A 15,143-nucleotide genomic window follows, 5' to 3' on the forward strand; every position below is an offset into this window, starting at 1 on the left:
TAACAATGGGCAGAGGATCTAAATATACATTTTTCCAAAGAAGACAGAGAGATGGCCAACATGTACAACGAAAAGGTACTCAACCTCACTAATCATTAGGGATATGTAAATCAAGCCACTGAGAATGGCTATTATCAAAACACAAGAAATAACAACTCTTGGCAAGAACAAGGAGAAAAGGGAAGCCATGGGCACTGTAGGTGGAAATATAAATTGCTGCAAACACTATAAAAAATAGTATGGAGGTTCCTCAAAAAATAAAAAATAGAACTACCATATGATCCAACAACTCTACTTCTCAGTATTTGTCCAAAGAAAACGAAAACATCAATTTGAAAAAGATGTGAACTCCATGCTCACTGTAGCACTATTTACAACAGCCAGGACATGGAAGCAACCTGTGTCCATTAATGGGTGGATAAAGAAAATGTGGTATATATACACAATGGAGTATTATTCATCCTTAAATCCTTGGGTGTCTCAGTCAGTTAAGCGTCTGACCCTTGATGTCAGCTCAGGTCATGAACTCATGGGTCGTGAGATCCCATCAGGTGTGAAGCCTGCTTAAGATTCTCTCTCTCCCTCTCCCTCTGCCCCTCCCCCCACCAAGCGTGTGTGTGTGTGTGTGTGTGTGTGTGTGTGTGTGTGTGTGTGTGTGTGTACGTTCTCTCTCTTCCTCCAAAAAATAAAAATTAAAAAAAATTTAAAAAGGTTGGGAACAAGTTGGAGACAACCTGAAAGAACAGATGGCCAAAGTGGAACTATTTGAGCACAAAATAACACAGTTTCAGATTATATTCCAGAAATACAGCACCTAGACCTGCTATACGTTAGGCAAAAGAAATCTGCAGAACACAGCATGCTCAAATCTAACTCTGAGGGATGCTGCTGCTACTTAGTACCATACTGTGTTCCCCTCATCAACTACTATAGTTCTAAACACACACACCCCCTTCCTTTTCTCTTCCAGGGCCAGTATTTCAAGCATTATGGAAAGCTATCCACTAAGCTATCTCTACCCAAAGTCCCTCCAAGAACTCATTTATTTTCAAGGCATCAACTTGGCTAATGGCCCACAAAATAATATCACCCCCCATCAACTGCACTATCTCTGCATTATCTGTCATTTCTATTTGTATGTTCCGTATCTCAAGCTCAACATGTCCTTTTATCTACCCCTACCAACATTCCCTACAAGAAGTTTCCCCATTTCAATCTCGACTACCAATGATCCCACCACTTGCCCACTCACCTAAGTCCCAAACCTGCAATATCTTCCTTGTACCCTCTATATTCCCAATTTATCACTGACTCATCATTTTCTTTCATATTGACCCTTTTCTCTCCATTCCACTTCTGCCACCTTAACTTATGCCCTTATTATTACAATCCTGAATTACTTCAATAGCTTCCTTCTGTATCTCCTCATTAAACTCTCCCTAATTCATCCTAAATGTATTACCAACAGTTTTCATGTAGCTAGCCCTCAACTGTTGGTCACTGTTGGTCACTGTAAAGACTATTGCTGACGATTTTAGTAAACATTACTGGTTGGCTACCCAATATCCATTCCTCTTCTTTGCTGACCGAGCCCAAATTTTGTTTGGGACCCTCCACTTCTCCAAGTGACTCAGGGAAGTGAAACCTGGTTCTTGTCATGAAATGTGAGAGGTGGCGCTCTTGAAGATTTCTGGGAAAGATTTCTTTGCTCCTACAAATGTGACATAGAAAACATGGTACTTTCTAACTCTAGATGTTGTCACATCTGAATGAAATATTTGGAACTCCTACAGCCAATGTGGAAGATAAAGCTGGCAAGCACAAAGAGGGCAGAGGCAAGAGTAAAGAAGTGGACTGCAGCAAAGCACTGGAAGCCTGATATACACAACATTGATAAATCTCAGAAGCATTGTGCTTAATGAAAGAAACCACGCAAAGGAGTACATTCTATAATGAATATATATATATATATATATATATATATATATATATATATATATATATATACACACACACACACACACTCCATATGAAGTTCTAAAATAGGCAAAATTAATCTACAGGGATACATGTCAGATTATCAATTCCCTAGAGCAGAACTTGGGGGGAGGTAAGAAATGACTTGGGAGAAGCAGGAACTTTTGATGAAAATGTTCTCTATCATGACTGGTGTGATGGTTACAGTTGTCAAAATTCATCTAACTGTATTCTTAAGAATGAGTGTTATTTTACTATATATGTTATGTCGCAATAAAGTTTACTTAAGAAAAATGGATAATTGGTATTATAGTATGCCAGATGGTTATAAATGCTATGGAGAAAAATAAAGACAAAAAAAGAGAGTACAAGAGGCAAGAAAGTGGCAGTTGAAGTATGTGCACAATTTTAAATAGGATGGTTATAAAAGGCCTTAACTTAAGGCCTTTTTAATAAAGGCCCTCAAGGAAAAGAAAGGTGTACAGGAGACATACTGAAGAAGGCAGCTCCAGACAAAGAGATCAGCAACTGCAATGCCCTTGTCTTTTTCAGTAATAACCATCTGAAGGTTTTGAAGAGAGTGATCAGACATGTTTTGAAAGGATCAATATGGGCACTCAGCTGAGAAAACCTATCAAGTGGTAAGGATGGAAGCAGGGAGCCCAGATAGGAAGCAGCTGCAACAGTACAATGATAGCTGAGATCAGGGTGGTGGTAAGTAGAAATGTTCAGCTTCTGGACCAAATTTAAAGATAGTCTTTGGTAAAGGACTGAATAAGATTGAAAGAGAGGAGTCAAGGATGACTACAAGATGTGGAAGGACCAAAAAGTCATCTACTCAAATGAAGAAGACCATAGGGAGGAACTGGTTTACTTGTAAACAGTGAGAATTTTATTTTGGTCAAGTTAATTTTGAGATGCCTATTAGACCATCAAATAGAGATATAAAGTGGGCAGGTGGATATACAAGTTTGGAGTTCAGGAAGGGGTCTAAGCTAAAGATAAAAATCTGGGAGTTGCCAGTATAAAAAGGCACTTAAAGAGATAAGCCTGGATGAGATCACTAAGAGACTGAGTATAGACAAGAAAAAAGATTCCAAAGGCTGAGCCCAAGTACAATCTAAAATTTGGAAATGCTAAAGAAAAAGAAACAGTAAAGGAGAATGAGAAGGAATGGCCAGTAAAATAAAAGAAAAACCAAGAGGTGATATTCTAGAAGACAAAGGAAGAAAATGCTTCAACAAGCGAAGCAAGACCAGCTGGAATAAACGCTACCAATAGGTCAAATTAGATGAGGACTGAGAATTCACTGGAATTATTAGAGGACCAATGTCCCTTCAGGAACCCAGGCCCCCATAAATATCCCTTCTTCTAGATGAGTAACTCACACACTGCTAGGTTCAATTTGTACTAATTAGAAATCACTGTGTATTTTTAAATCAAACTATTACTCCTAAAATGGAAGCAGTAGTATGTTAATCTATTTTAAACATGGTGTTTATTTTTGGTCACTATTTGGTATTCTAACTATTCTGGTAAATAATCACCTCTGATGTTTACCACTTTTACTCTAGCCCATCAAATCCCAAACATATCCACATATAATCATCAAGATTTGCTACAACTTTTTCCAAGTTGTGATCTTTATTTTACTAGGTTAAAATGTTAACACCGAATGAAATATAACCACTGGATAGTAAAAATTACTATCCAGTGAGTACTGAAGGACACAAGTAGAACAGAAGACTCCTGATACAAAAGCAGAAAGTCAGAGGAATATAAATATATTTTGGCACAAATGCAAAAGACTCAGTCACACACACATACAGGATGCATATTGTGATTCAAATCTTTTTACCCTGAGCCAAACAATGTAAAAGGCTCAGTTTAGGGCAGTCATGCTCTTATCTATTTAAAGATACATTTTTAATACTGGGCTCTTGCTGCTGTGCAAATTTTGATATGAGAACATTTCAAGTACTCTTCAAAGCCAAGGGAACAGTGTCTTCCAAGTAATCTGGTCCATTTCAAGGTAGCTGACCTTCCGCAAAACAAGAGATGGTAATAAGAGTTCCTGGCCAGGACAATAAGAGAACATTCCCTCAGACATGTCTATTCAAACTTAAATGCTAAAAATAAATTGAGCATACATTCTTCACAAAACCACAGACACTAATGGTGCATGCAACAAACTGCAATCTTAATCATTCCTTCTGAGCAAAGGGTATTTGTAGCTCACAGCAATTCCTGATACAAGGAATAAGAAAGAATACTAAGAAGTCACTATCAAGTGTGTGTTCACATAACATAGACTGACTTTCACCTTCTAGGTCAATACTTTCTCTGAGCTCCTTTTGGATGTTTCATTAAGCAGATTATGTTCCTTGATATGACCATTTCAGTCCTCTCTCAAACAGATTAGATAGCAAGTTGTTCCTAAATTTGCCATTATGAGATAAGTGGCAGCTAAAATCAGAAAATTCTTGGTACAGCTTGAAAGTGATTGTTTTTCATTTCAGAGAAATTCAGCAGAAGTCAGTTGTAGCAAACAATTCCCCAATGACAAAGTAACATAGTTCAAGGTTACTACTACCTTAATTTTTATTTACATAGGAACAACAAGGTAATAGTACTTTTCACCCTTCCCTCAGTTTACTAAATCAATCCTTATCACCAACTGGAAGACATTGTAGTATCCTCCTGTGTTGCTGAGTAATTGCAACTTTCATGCAACAAAAGCAGGTTTTGTTTAATCCTTTGCCAGTTTAAAAAAAAAAAAAAAGTCAGGTCTTTTGATGTCAGGAAATGCAAAAGCCAAGTCCTCCAAGTAACCAAATGAATCAATTACATTTACATTTTTAAATCAAGCTGAGCCTAAAATAAGTAACCCTACAAGGACACATTAAATATTTTATTTTAGCACGTTTGTACATCCCAAGGTAAGTATAACGGATTTCTTTTCCCTTTTTACAATAAACTCCTAATTAACACAACAATTTTCGAAACTAACTTCCTCTGGATTCTGGAGGACATGGGAGGGGAAGAAGGGAAAGAATTATTAAAAATACTCTTCTGAAGAAGAAACATAGCTATGTAATTCCTACGCAAATGTTTGTTAACTTCCCCTGGCACAAAAACAGTGATGTCATTCTACACAGCCATACAGCAGTTATAATCAACACTTGAGCTGTTAAATCACTGACAACTTAAGGAAATTAAGACTATTACTCAAAAATCTCCTCTCCCTAGAGTACCACATCTGTGAAGGAGGAGAGTGTGCCCATCTGGGGTCATATACATACTCAGCATCAACAAGACTGAAGTCATTTTTCCCTGCACAACAGAAAAGTTGTTTTTTTTCCCCTTAGAACTCTGAGCAATGAAAGCCAGGACTTTAAATGGCTCTGTATAAAAACACAAAAAGGGTGGGTCACATTCTATTAGTAAAAGCAGCTCAACATCAAGAACCCCTCTTCCTTTACGATGAAATCTAAAAAACAAAATAATTTTCAAAGGTAAGAAGAACTCTTCAGTTATCTTTGCTTCATTTCTTCTAAAATACAGCTTATTACCTTTAAAGAAAGTATACGAGGAGTGGAGAAATTTATATCTGCAGTGTGCTCTCACAACAAAAGTAAAAGTGCACTTCTTTTCTCCTATAGCGAGCACTAAATAAAATATCCAAACTTGATTCCAGTAAAAACGATACATAACTGTTTTTACTATAACAGCAACAATATTTACTGCACCAAGACTTGTGGTTTATTTCCTAATCTAGTACAACTCTTCTGTCGGCTTTAAAATTACCTCAAATTGAATGGAATACCAACTCTACAGCTACATGAAATTGTAAAATGGTTGCAAAACTTGAGGCACCATGACTATATCCCTTTCTATTAATATTTAATATAACAAAACAGAGAAAGAACAAATATTTCAACTTGGCTTTATTACTGTCCCATTCAGATTACAGGTCAACATCCAAACTAACAATTAAAATCACAACAAAACCAACATTGTATTTTAAACAAAGGACACTTCAAACAAGCTGTCATGAAGAATTTAGTTTACTACATCCCAAATAGTTGAAAAGTTGCTCAACTGTTTACATTTTTGTTGACGTTAATTTGTTACCTATCAGGAATACATCTACTGTTTTTACTTTCTACCTGTGCCACATTTATCTTAGGTTTTACACTTCTGGATCTCTCAACCATTAGAGATCAACCATCAAATTACTTCAACAAGTAGAAATAGCAACACCGCTCCCAAACAGCAATTTCTACATTGCTAGACACTTATCTAGTTGGTAGATTTATACCATTGTTCATTCTTAGTTCCTTAAATGTAAAAAATACCCACAGAATGGTGGCATACCTCTAAATTGGTTTAAATATGGTACAAAGTTATTTTTAGTTAGGTTCAAGTTTTAAAAAGGCACTAATCATCCTTCTCAAAGGCTAATCTACTCGAGTTCCTCCCATATTAAAAAAATTAAAAGCTTAATTTGTCTCTTTTGAAAAGAAGTTTATGTAATGCTCAACTAAAAGGACATTAAAATTATAGAATAATAAACCTGACATCACATCAGGGTCAGGATCATACCTACTGTTAATAAAACTAAGTCTGACATTTATTCTAACGATGGTCCTTTCAAATACCAGCATGGTTAAATGTCCTTTACATGCACTTTCAAATGTAATTCTTATTTCTAAAAAATACTCTTATTTTCTAGTGTGCAAAGTAAAAGGGAAGAAAACCCCCATAAACCATTATAAACTGGTTCTTATTCAAGGAGAAAAAAAAAAAAGATACAAGAAACATTCATGTAGTATTTGAGAACTATGTCTATTCCCTCCTTGCATGCTAGAAAGATGCAAAGACAAACACTTGCAACTATTCAGACAGATCATTCCACAGTTGTAACTTTCATCATAGTTCTCAAAGCAGTACGGTGAGGTCAGCTCACAAACAGCTTAAGTAGCCAAACTAGAAATTGGTGGTAGTAGTATCAGGCTACATAACAGCCTCTCCAAAGAATATGAAGTAAGAGAACTAAAATGTGCTGGCAACACGCCAAGAGACTGGATGGAATATAGCTTTGAGCAATGAATACGCAGAGCTTACAGTATATAGCAATTCATCATCTCCCACCCTGTAGCCTGATTTTCCTTGTTTAAAACCAAAATTAGCCACATAAGAGGTATTTAACACTACCAAATTTCTCCATACTTGTGACCTGAAAGGCTTGCAAGATTTGGTTAAACTAAATATATACCCTATAAAGGAAAATCTGATTTTCATCCTATATGAAAATGAGGAAGGTAAAAGAGATACTTTTATATTATTCTGCATAGAATAGCCTTTATTCTTTAAGGAGTATACTGCCCTCAGCATAATTCTAAAGGCTTAGGTTCCTCTATACTGTCAGTTCTCAATGAACATCTCTGCAACTGGTTGGCATTTAGAATTAGTCAACTTTCTCAGATTTAATAAAGAATTAATCCTGTCCAATCAAAGGACATAATTTTGGTCAGAAATAACTCCTCTGACCTTAGTTAAAATTTATTACTTTTACAATTTCACCTTTGTTGAATATTTTAAAATAGAATAAGAAAGCCTAATTTTTAATTGTCCAACTTTCTAAACATATTTTCTTTCGAAAGAAACAAAAGAAAATGCAGTTATTTTAAGAGAAAGAATCATACTCACTTCAAATCAAGACACATTTAACACCTATTTTGTGCCAGACATTATGTTGAGAACTGAGGAAACAAAGATAAATTTGTATATGGTCACACAGAGCTGACGATCTAGTTGAGAAAAATTACCCACTTAGATATCAATCATCTCTCTCTCTCTGCTGTATTAGCTACAGGAACAAAAAAGCTCTGGTATCACTCAGGGAAGTGTGAGTAAGTCTGCCAGGGAGGACAGAAAAATCTTCAGAGAAGATGAGCTATGTCTTGAAGGATAAGAATTTCACAAGGGAAAGGGGATACTTCAGGCCAAGGCCAGAACAAGCAAAAGCAAGAAAGCACAAAAACATGAGTGACAAAGCCCTGTGACAAAAATGGGGACAACCATTTCTTGAACACATGCTACTTACTACTCTTCTACCTTCACCCATGACAGACACTACTAATCATGAAAGCCCACATGAAACTCAAACTCCTTCTCAACAGATAACCCAAAATCAATGAAAGAAGTTAAGTCCGTGACGTGAAATTTATGTGCCATCTGGAGCCTGGGAATAGAAAATGGCAGGACTTGAGGCTAGGGGGGTACATTAAAGACAGATTATGAACAAACATGAATGCTAGGCTAATAAGTTTAGATTTTATCCTGTGGGCAACAGATCAAAGAATTTTATGAAAAATATGGACATGATCAACTCCAACAGAAGTATGAAGACTACATCTGGACAGACAGAATAAAGGCAGAAAGAACAATTAAGATGCTACTGTGATAATAGACAAGATACAATGAGGCCTGAATTTCAGCGACGGCAAAAATCTGCAGATTCTATAACAAAAATGGAGTGTTTTGGATTTCATAATTCATGGTTTTAAACAACAGCTTGAGAAAAATTAGTATTCTAATTAGAAATCCCAAATAATACTCAAAAAGGAAAAGACAAATTAAGGTAAAGACTACAATTAAAGAAGTGAATCACAATGATACTCAAGATTACTCAAGACTATAAATTCAGAAAGTTATTTCAGGTTTAGCATCAAGGAGAACATCCTCATGACCAGACTAATACTCAGCAAGTCTCTTCTTCCTGAGGGCACTATACTCTAGCCAAACAACAAACGCTATTCACCTTACATGCCCCTACAATGCAGGGTCAAATTTGTACTCTCAGTGGGATGCAGAAATCATAAAAGTCAAATTGAAAACCAAAGTTTGAAACTATGTAGGTTTCACTTTATCCAAACATTTAAGACTATGTATTTCTTTTACATGAAATAAATCTTCCGGAAATACTACTACTGTTGTACCGTTAACTAAATCATATCCTAGCCTTTTAATTCTAGACTTCTTTGCATGGAATACAACCTACTTGTAGCTCTTAGGGCACTATGCAAAAAAAAAAAAAAAAAAAAGCAGCTACTCTAGCATGTCTGCACAATGTTTAAATTAAATTAAATTATTCTGATTACAACTAAAAACTTCGTTATAGCTCAAAAGGTCAAAGATAGTCAAAAGAGTTTCTCTATTTTCGGAAAAAGAGATTCTTTAACTGTTGCAAAGGCTAATGTTGTGACATGAAATCCAGGTGCAACATGTTAACAAACACGCTAGGAAAGCTAGCATTACTGTTTTCACACCTCAGGATATTCACATTAAGGATAAAATTACCCGGTGGTGAACGCCAACAATGCGCCTCACACTAGAGAGATAGATATTCAAGGGTTCTACTTTGTTCTCATTCCAATTCTTTCATATCCCAGTAAGCGAACCCTCAAAGTGGGATTCTCTCCCTCTAAAAATAAGCTAAAATGAAAAACATGAACTACAGAGATAAAATTTATTTGTGATATATTGTTATTCTGAGAAAACAAATCACATGAAGTTTATCATAATCTCTCTCTTCTCCAGAAAGAAATGGAGTACCTAGTCATGAGCAGGGCCCACTTCTCATGATGTCATTCCAAAGCCATTACCAAATGTTACACACGTTATGCTTCCTTCAAATCAATCACAAAACAAGTCATCCTAAGAATGAGGTCAAATTCCATTCAACTACAAAAAGATCTCCAAACTTGAAGTAACAGTCCACTTACTACATAATATTCAAAGACCAAATTCCAGAAAAACCCTCCTCTTGTACCTCCTCCACTGAAATTTAAAAAAAAAAAAAAAGTTTTCTCCTTTTAGCTCATTGTAATGGAATGTGACCTGTAGTTAAGGGCTTTTCCATTCCTTATTTACTGCTTAGAGAATGCAAAGCAGGTCTATTCTCCTTCACAAGGGTAATAGATTTCTTAAAAGAAAAAAAGTGCAGTGTAGGTGGTTAATAATGTTTAACAATTAGAACAAACAAAAGGTAAATTGGTTTACTTGATTTCTCATGTATGATAGGAGGAGTTTATTTAAATGATAAATGAATCTGTTTTTATTTTACCACACTGGTCAAACATCTGAAAGATCTAGGATTTGAATGACTCCTAATAAATCAGGTAGGATAGCGGAAGTTAAAACTACAACTACTTAAATAAATCTTCACATGCAAAATTACTATAAACATCTTTTCAGAGACACCTGGGTGGCTCAGTCGGTTAAGAGTCTGCCCTCGGCTCAGGTCATGATCCCAGGGTCCTGGGATCGAGTCCCACTTTGGGCTCCTTGCTTAGCAGGGAGGCTGCCCCTCTGACTGCTGCTCCCCCTGCTTGTGCACTCTGACAAATAATTTAAAAACCTCTAAAAAAAAAAAAAAAAAAAAAAAAAAAAAAAAAAAAAAAAAAAAAAAAAAAAAAAAAACATTTTTTTTACNAAAAAAAAACAACCACATCTTTTCATGACAAATCATATTGTTGTCATTGAAGTTATACACTTAAGTACCTACCTGATCATGGAGAGAAGAACAGGAAAATAAGAAACGTACTTCAAAGTCTAAAATTAAACACATCTATCTGGGATTCAGTTAGCATTTTTTAAAAGGAGGTATTTGACTAGATGATCCTCAAAACTACTATGGTACTTTAACCCAAGTTTTAAAATGAACAAATTCTAGACAAAAACTCTCCCACAATAACCCCATTAAGGATATATTTTACTTACATTCTTCCTACACCTTCATACATGTTAGTCTCATCTACCAAAGTCATGATCTCTGTATCTGTAAGATGTGCATGCTTTTTCGTTCTGTTTAGCTGTTCAATCTGTATGTCTGCAAGCTTCACCTTCTGTTGAGTGTCAATAACTTTGGCTTGAAGCTCTGTGAAGGCCTAATAAAAACAAGTCCTTGATTTAGTGGGTGAAACATTTTACAGGAAACAAGTCAAATCCAAACGCATTAAAATAAAGCATGCTAACCAGAGACAAAGCTGTTAAATTTACCAACACGAACATCAGTAAAAGTCAATATAACTGTAAACAATCAAGCCACCATACTAAATAATGAACTTATCCTGTCCTCAGAAGATGCAGTCTACTTGAAGCAGAACAAATGCACATTAAATAACCATATGAAAAAGCAGGTATCCAAGGAGTAATAAAAAACAATACATGCAAGAGAGTCAGAGGATGAAACCCAGAGATCCAAAACAAGAACCACAAATATAACGACTCACTTCATTTGTGTTACATGTCTAGGTTTCAAAACACTTTCCCACATTTGTTTGAAATACTAACAAGGGAATATTAATATGAGAACATAGAGGAATATAATCTCATTTACTCTTCTCAATAATCCTATGAGTTAGGGATGGCAATTTCATCATTACTCTTTACAAGTTAAAGTAACTAAATTTGTTAAAGAGATAAAATTGGTTTGCACAGGGTTGAACAACTATTAGGTGGAAAGGCAGGTACTTAAATCCATTTCTTCTGAGAACGGTTCTATTCTACTGTCTACAGTAATATTCAGAATACAAATATTTTTGAGATAAAGATTAAAAAACAAAAAATTCAAAGCATTAGAATTGCATCATGATCTTCATATCCACATACCAAGCCAAATTTGACCCTCATATACACTTAACTCAAAGATAAACACAGTTCTTGGATCCTCTTAAGTGCCTGGAATGACTTTCAGATGCTGTCAAATCTAGCCTGAACAGTAACATTTGTGACTGCAATACACAGCAAAGGCTACTAAAATTTTTTCTGACTTTGTTCCCCCTACTAGTAGGTTTCCAAAGACTGATTTGGCAAGGAAGGTGCCTGAAATTTCCTATTACTTTCCAAAAACAACAACAAAAAAGACCTTATAAAGATATTAGAAGACAAAACATTTAAACAAGTTTCTTTTTTAGTTAATTTAATTAGCTGTCAAAACTACCCAATTTAAGTCACCAATCACTTTCTTAGTTTGCATTCATTGTGTCCAGGGGTTTCTTAGTAACTAATTCAAATACTGAGAGCTGAGATCATTCACAGCTGTACTCTATTGTCAGCTCTTTCACTAAACCCTGACTTACATTTGAACTTCTAACAGAAAAAAAAAAGGTAGATTTTTAGAATTCGTTAAGAATTCTTAAAATGAATTTTGATTTGCATGTAAAATTTCCTGACTGTTCTGTACACACTTTGCTAAGGTAGCTGGTATATTGTTCAAACTGAGATATTACATTAGAGAACACCACCACGTTAAAGACTAAATTTACAAGTTTCAAAAGAAGAAAGACAGAAAGCAAGTTACATACACATATATCCTCAGGGCAATAACAAACAGCTTCATTTATTGGGAGCAACAACTATCTCAGCTGTCCCAGTTCATATGCAAAGATTGACCTGAAGAAGTATTAAGATGTAAAATTTGCTCTTCTGAAGAACCTAATTACCAAAAGGTGTGGAATAGAGAATAGTGTATTCTAGTCCCAACTTTTGACTAAATCTTTTTTGGAACTCAGTTTCCTTTTCTAGGAAAAAGTACAGGTTTAAAGTAGATAAAGTCCAGGATCTTCTCCCTGACAACCTTTAGATGCGGAAAAATTTTTGACTAACACATTTATAAGCAACTGTTTGAAGACAGAAGCCCAATTCCTTCTGATACCGATTTTATTTGTTAAATTTTACGGACCTTTTTCTTTTTTTGACAAGTCCTTCAAAAAAAGGGGAAGAGGGTAGGGCTAGGAGTTAAAGCCCTGATATTAACATTGCTATGAGACTAACTCTGAACTGTATGTAGATACTGCGACCTTTCAAAGTATGGGACCGAGTAAGTGGCCTAAAAAACACAGAGCGGACTTGGGAATTTTTAAAGCAAATGAAGATTTAGAATTACAGGTGCCTCAGCTCAGGCAAGCGGTCCGAAGGCTCTCCCATCTGAAACGCTTACTTCAGGCCTTACTATGGCACTGAAGCCTCCACACAAGAAACGGCTCTGGAGCTCGGAACGAGAGGACAAGCCAGCTATCCGACCGCCAGACTTAACCAGACCAGCCCAACCGGCTCTTACCCAGAAAGAGGTGCTTGCCCCCCACGCCAACCTAAGATCTGGTCCCTCTCAGGACTCTGGGAAATCACTCCCCAGTTCCCCGGGGCCTCTTCCCTTCCTCAGGACTCGAGCCTCATTCGATATTCTTATCCACAATCCCCTTAGCTTCCCAAAGAGAAGCCTGTGGCAGGTCAGGACCCTCTTTTACCTTCTTCAACTCCAGATCCACGGGAGCCGCCATCTTGTTTCACTCGGTGCGCCTGCGCAGTACGATAAAACTAGAAAGAGGGTGGAAGAGGGGCGCTCCTCGGCGGTTCGACCGGCCCCTTTTCTTCTGCGCCTGCGCACGAGTCGGACTAGCTGGGCTTCCAGAAATACTGCGGATACAAATTACGTCTTCCCCACGTGATGCATCAGGCTTGGCACGCAGATTCTCGGTGTGGTTTTAAGCGCTTTAACAAATAGCTTAGTGCTTGGTGAATAGAGTTGTGTGTAGATCAGGCTAAAACTTCTTCAGGCGTTCATTACTTCAGCTAGTCCCTGTGCTGTCGGGGAAGCAGAAGAATTAGCCTGCCAGTACGGAGAAGCTCCGCAGTTTTAGAAGTGTTCTTCCAAAGAATTTATTTCTACTGAAATCTCGTGGAAGACCTTCTAGACGCAGTGGTTCTCAAGAGAGGCCAAATAACTTTGCAAAAAGAGTATAGATTCTCTGGGGTGCCTGGGTGGCGCAGATGCTTAAGGTCCCGACTCTCGGTTTCTGCTTGGGTGGTGATCTTGGGGGGGGGGGTCCTTGAGATTGAGCCCTGTGTTGGGCTCCGCACTCAGCAGGGAGTCTGCTTTGGGCTCTCCCTCTACCCCTCCCCCTATGCTCATGCTTTCTCTCTCAAATACATATCTAAAAAAATAATTATAATACAGATTCTCTGCTCTTCATCCCAGACTTAATTACTTAAAATCTCTAAAATTGGGGCCTGAAAGTCTGTGTTTTCCCAAACTCTCCTTATGACCTGATGCAAATCCGCCTGCAGACCACATTTTCAGAACCTGCTTTATATAAAAGACCTGGCATTTCAACCAGAAGATAAATAGTAATTAGACTTTTAGAAACGGAAGAACTGGACCTTTTACGCACTCTAAAAACTTGGAAGGGAGGGGAAGGGCCAGGGAATTTGGAGCCAGCTAGATCTGGATTCAAAGTTTGCTCTACCTGGAGCCAGCTCTGCCTGGGCTGTGGTAGTAGAGTTCACATCCTCACATCCTCATTTAATTTGAGAGTAACAAAATTGACCTCACAGGGTTATTTTAGGGAGTAAGTACGACCAGGAAAAGCTCCAAGCGTAGCACCACGCTCACAGTAGGCACTCAATAGTTAGTTGAGTTGTTGTAGTTAGCATGATTATGTTTGGTTTTCAAGGTCTAGGAAGCAGGCCGCCTCTCCCATTATCTTTTTTGTTTTTTTGTATCATTCATCACACAGACCAAAAATAATATTTCCTCTGAACTCTCTTCAAGACTACATCTGTTCCTTTCTCAGGTACATGATACTTCCTACCTTAAAACAAAAACAAACAAACAAAAAAACTATTTTTAAACTTTTTTTTTTAAGATTTTATTTATTTGTCATAGAGAGAGACCACAAGCAGGAGGATTGGCAAGCAGAGGAAGAAGCAGGCTCCTTGCTGAGGAAAGGAGTCTGATGTGGGACTCTGTCCCAGGACCCTGGGATCATGACTTGAGCTGAAGGCAGACGCTTAACCAACTGAGCCACCCAGGCGTTACCTCCTCCCCTCAAAAAAAATTCTTAGTAAACTCTAAGCTCCTTGAAATCAAGAACTATGGAATAATGGTTCTCCCACTTATACCCAGAACACCGATCATAGTGCCTCACGGGGAAGAAATACAAAATAAACACTCAGTAAGAATGAATTATTCCAAAGAAAACTAGTCATTTCTCTCTAATTTGGTAAAGAGAAGAAAGGCCTAATTCTACTCTGGGACCTCCTTAGAACTTCATTATAGATAATTAATAAATAATGATTGAATATTAAATTTCAAAGAA

General features: G+C 37.0%; 1 protein-coding gene across 2 annotated transcripts in view; it reads right to left on the minus strand.

Moving 5' to 3' along the window:
- Nucleotides 1–13,439, minus strand: part of PFDN1 (prefoldin subunit 1) — a 63,637-nt gene extending 50,198 nt beyond the window's left edge. Inside the window, exons 1-2 of one of the 2 annotated variants that reach the window (XM_034656119.1) lie at nt 13,293–13,439; nt 10,765–10,931 (exon numbers count right to left, since the gene is read on the minus strand). In XM_034656119.1, coding sequence (XP_034512010.1) covers nt 10,765–10,931; nt 13,293–13,325 — 200 coding nt within the window. In that variant the 5' untranslated portion in view covers nt 13,326–13,439. The remainder of the gene's footprint in view (nt 1–10,764; nt 10,932–13,292) is intronic. The other variant, XM_019795765.2, reaches the window with a different exon arrangement.
- Between the last annotated feature and the right edge of the window lie 1,704 nt (nt 13,440–15,143).

This window comes from Ailuropoda melanoleuca, chromosome 3, assembly GCF_002007445.2.
Source record: "Ailuropoda melanoleuca isolate Jingjing chromosome 3, ASM200744v2, whole genome shotgun sequence".
Taxonomy (NCBI): Eukaryota; Metazoa; Chordata; class Mammalia; order Carnivora; family Ursidae; genus Ailuropoda; species Ailuropoda melanoleuca.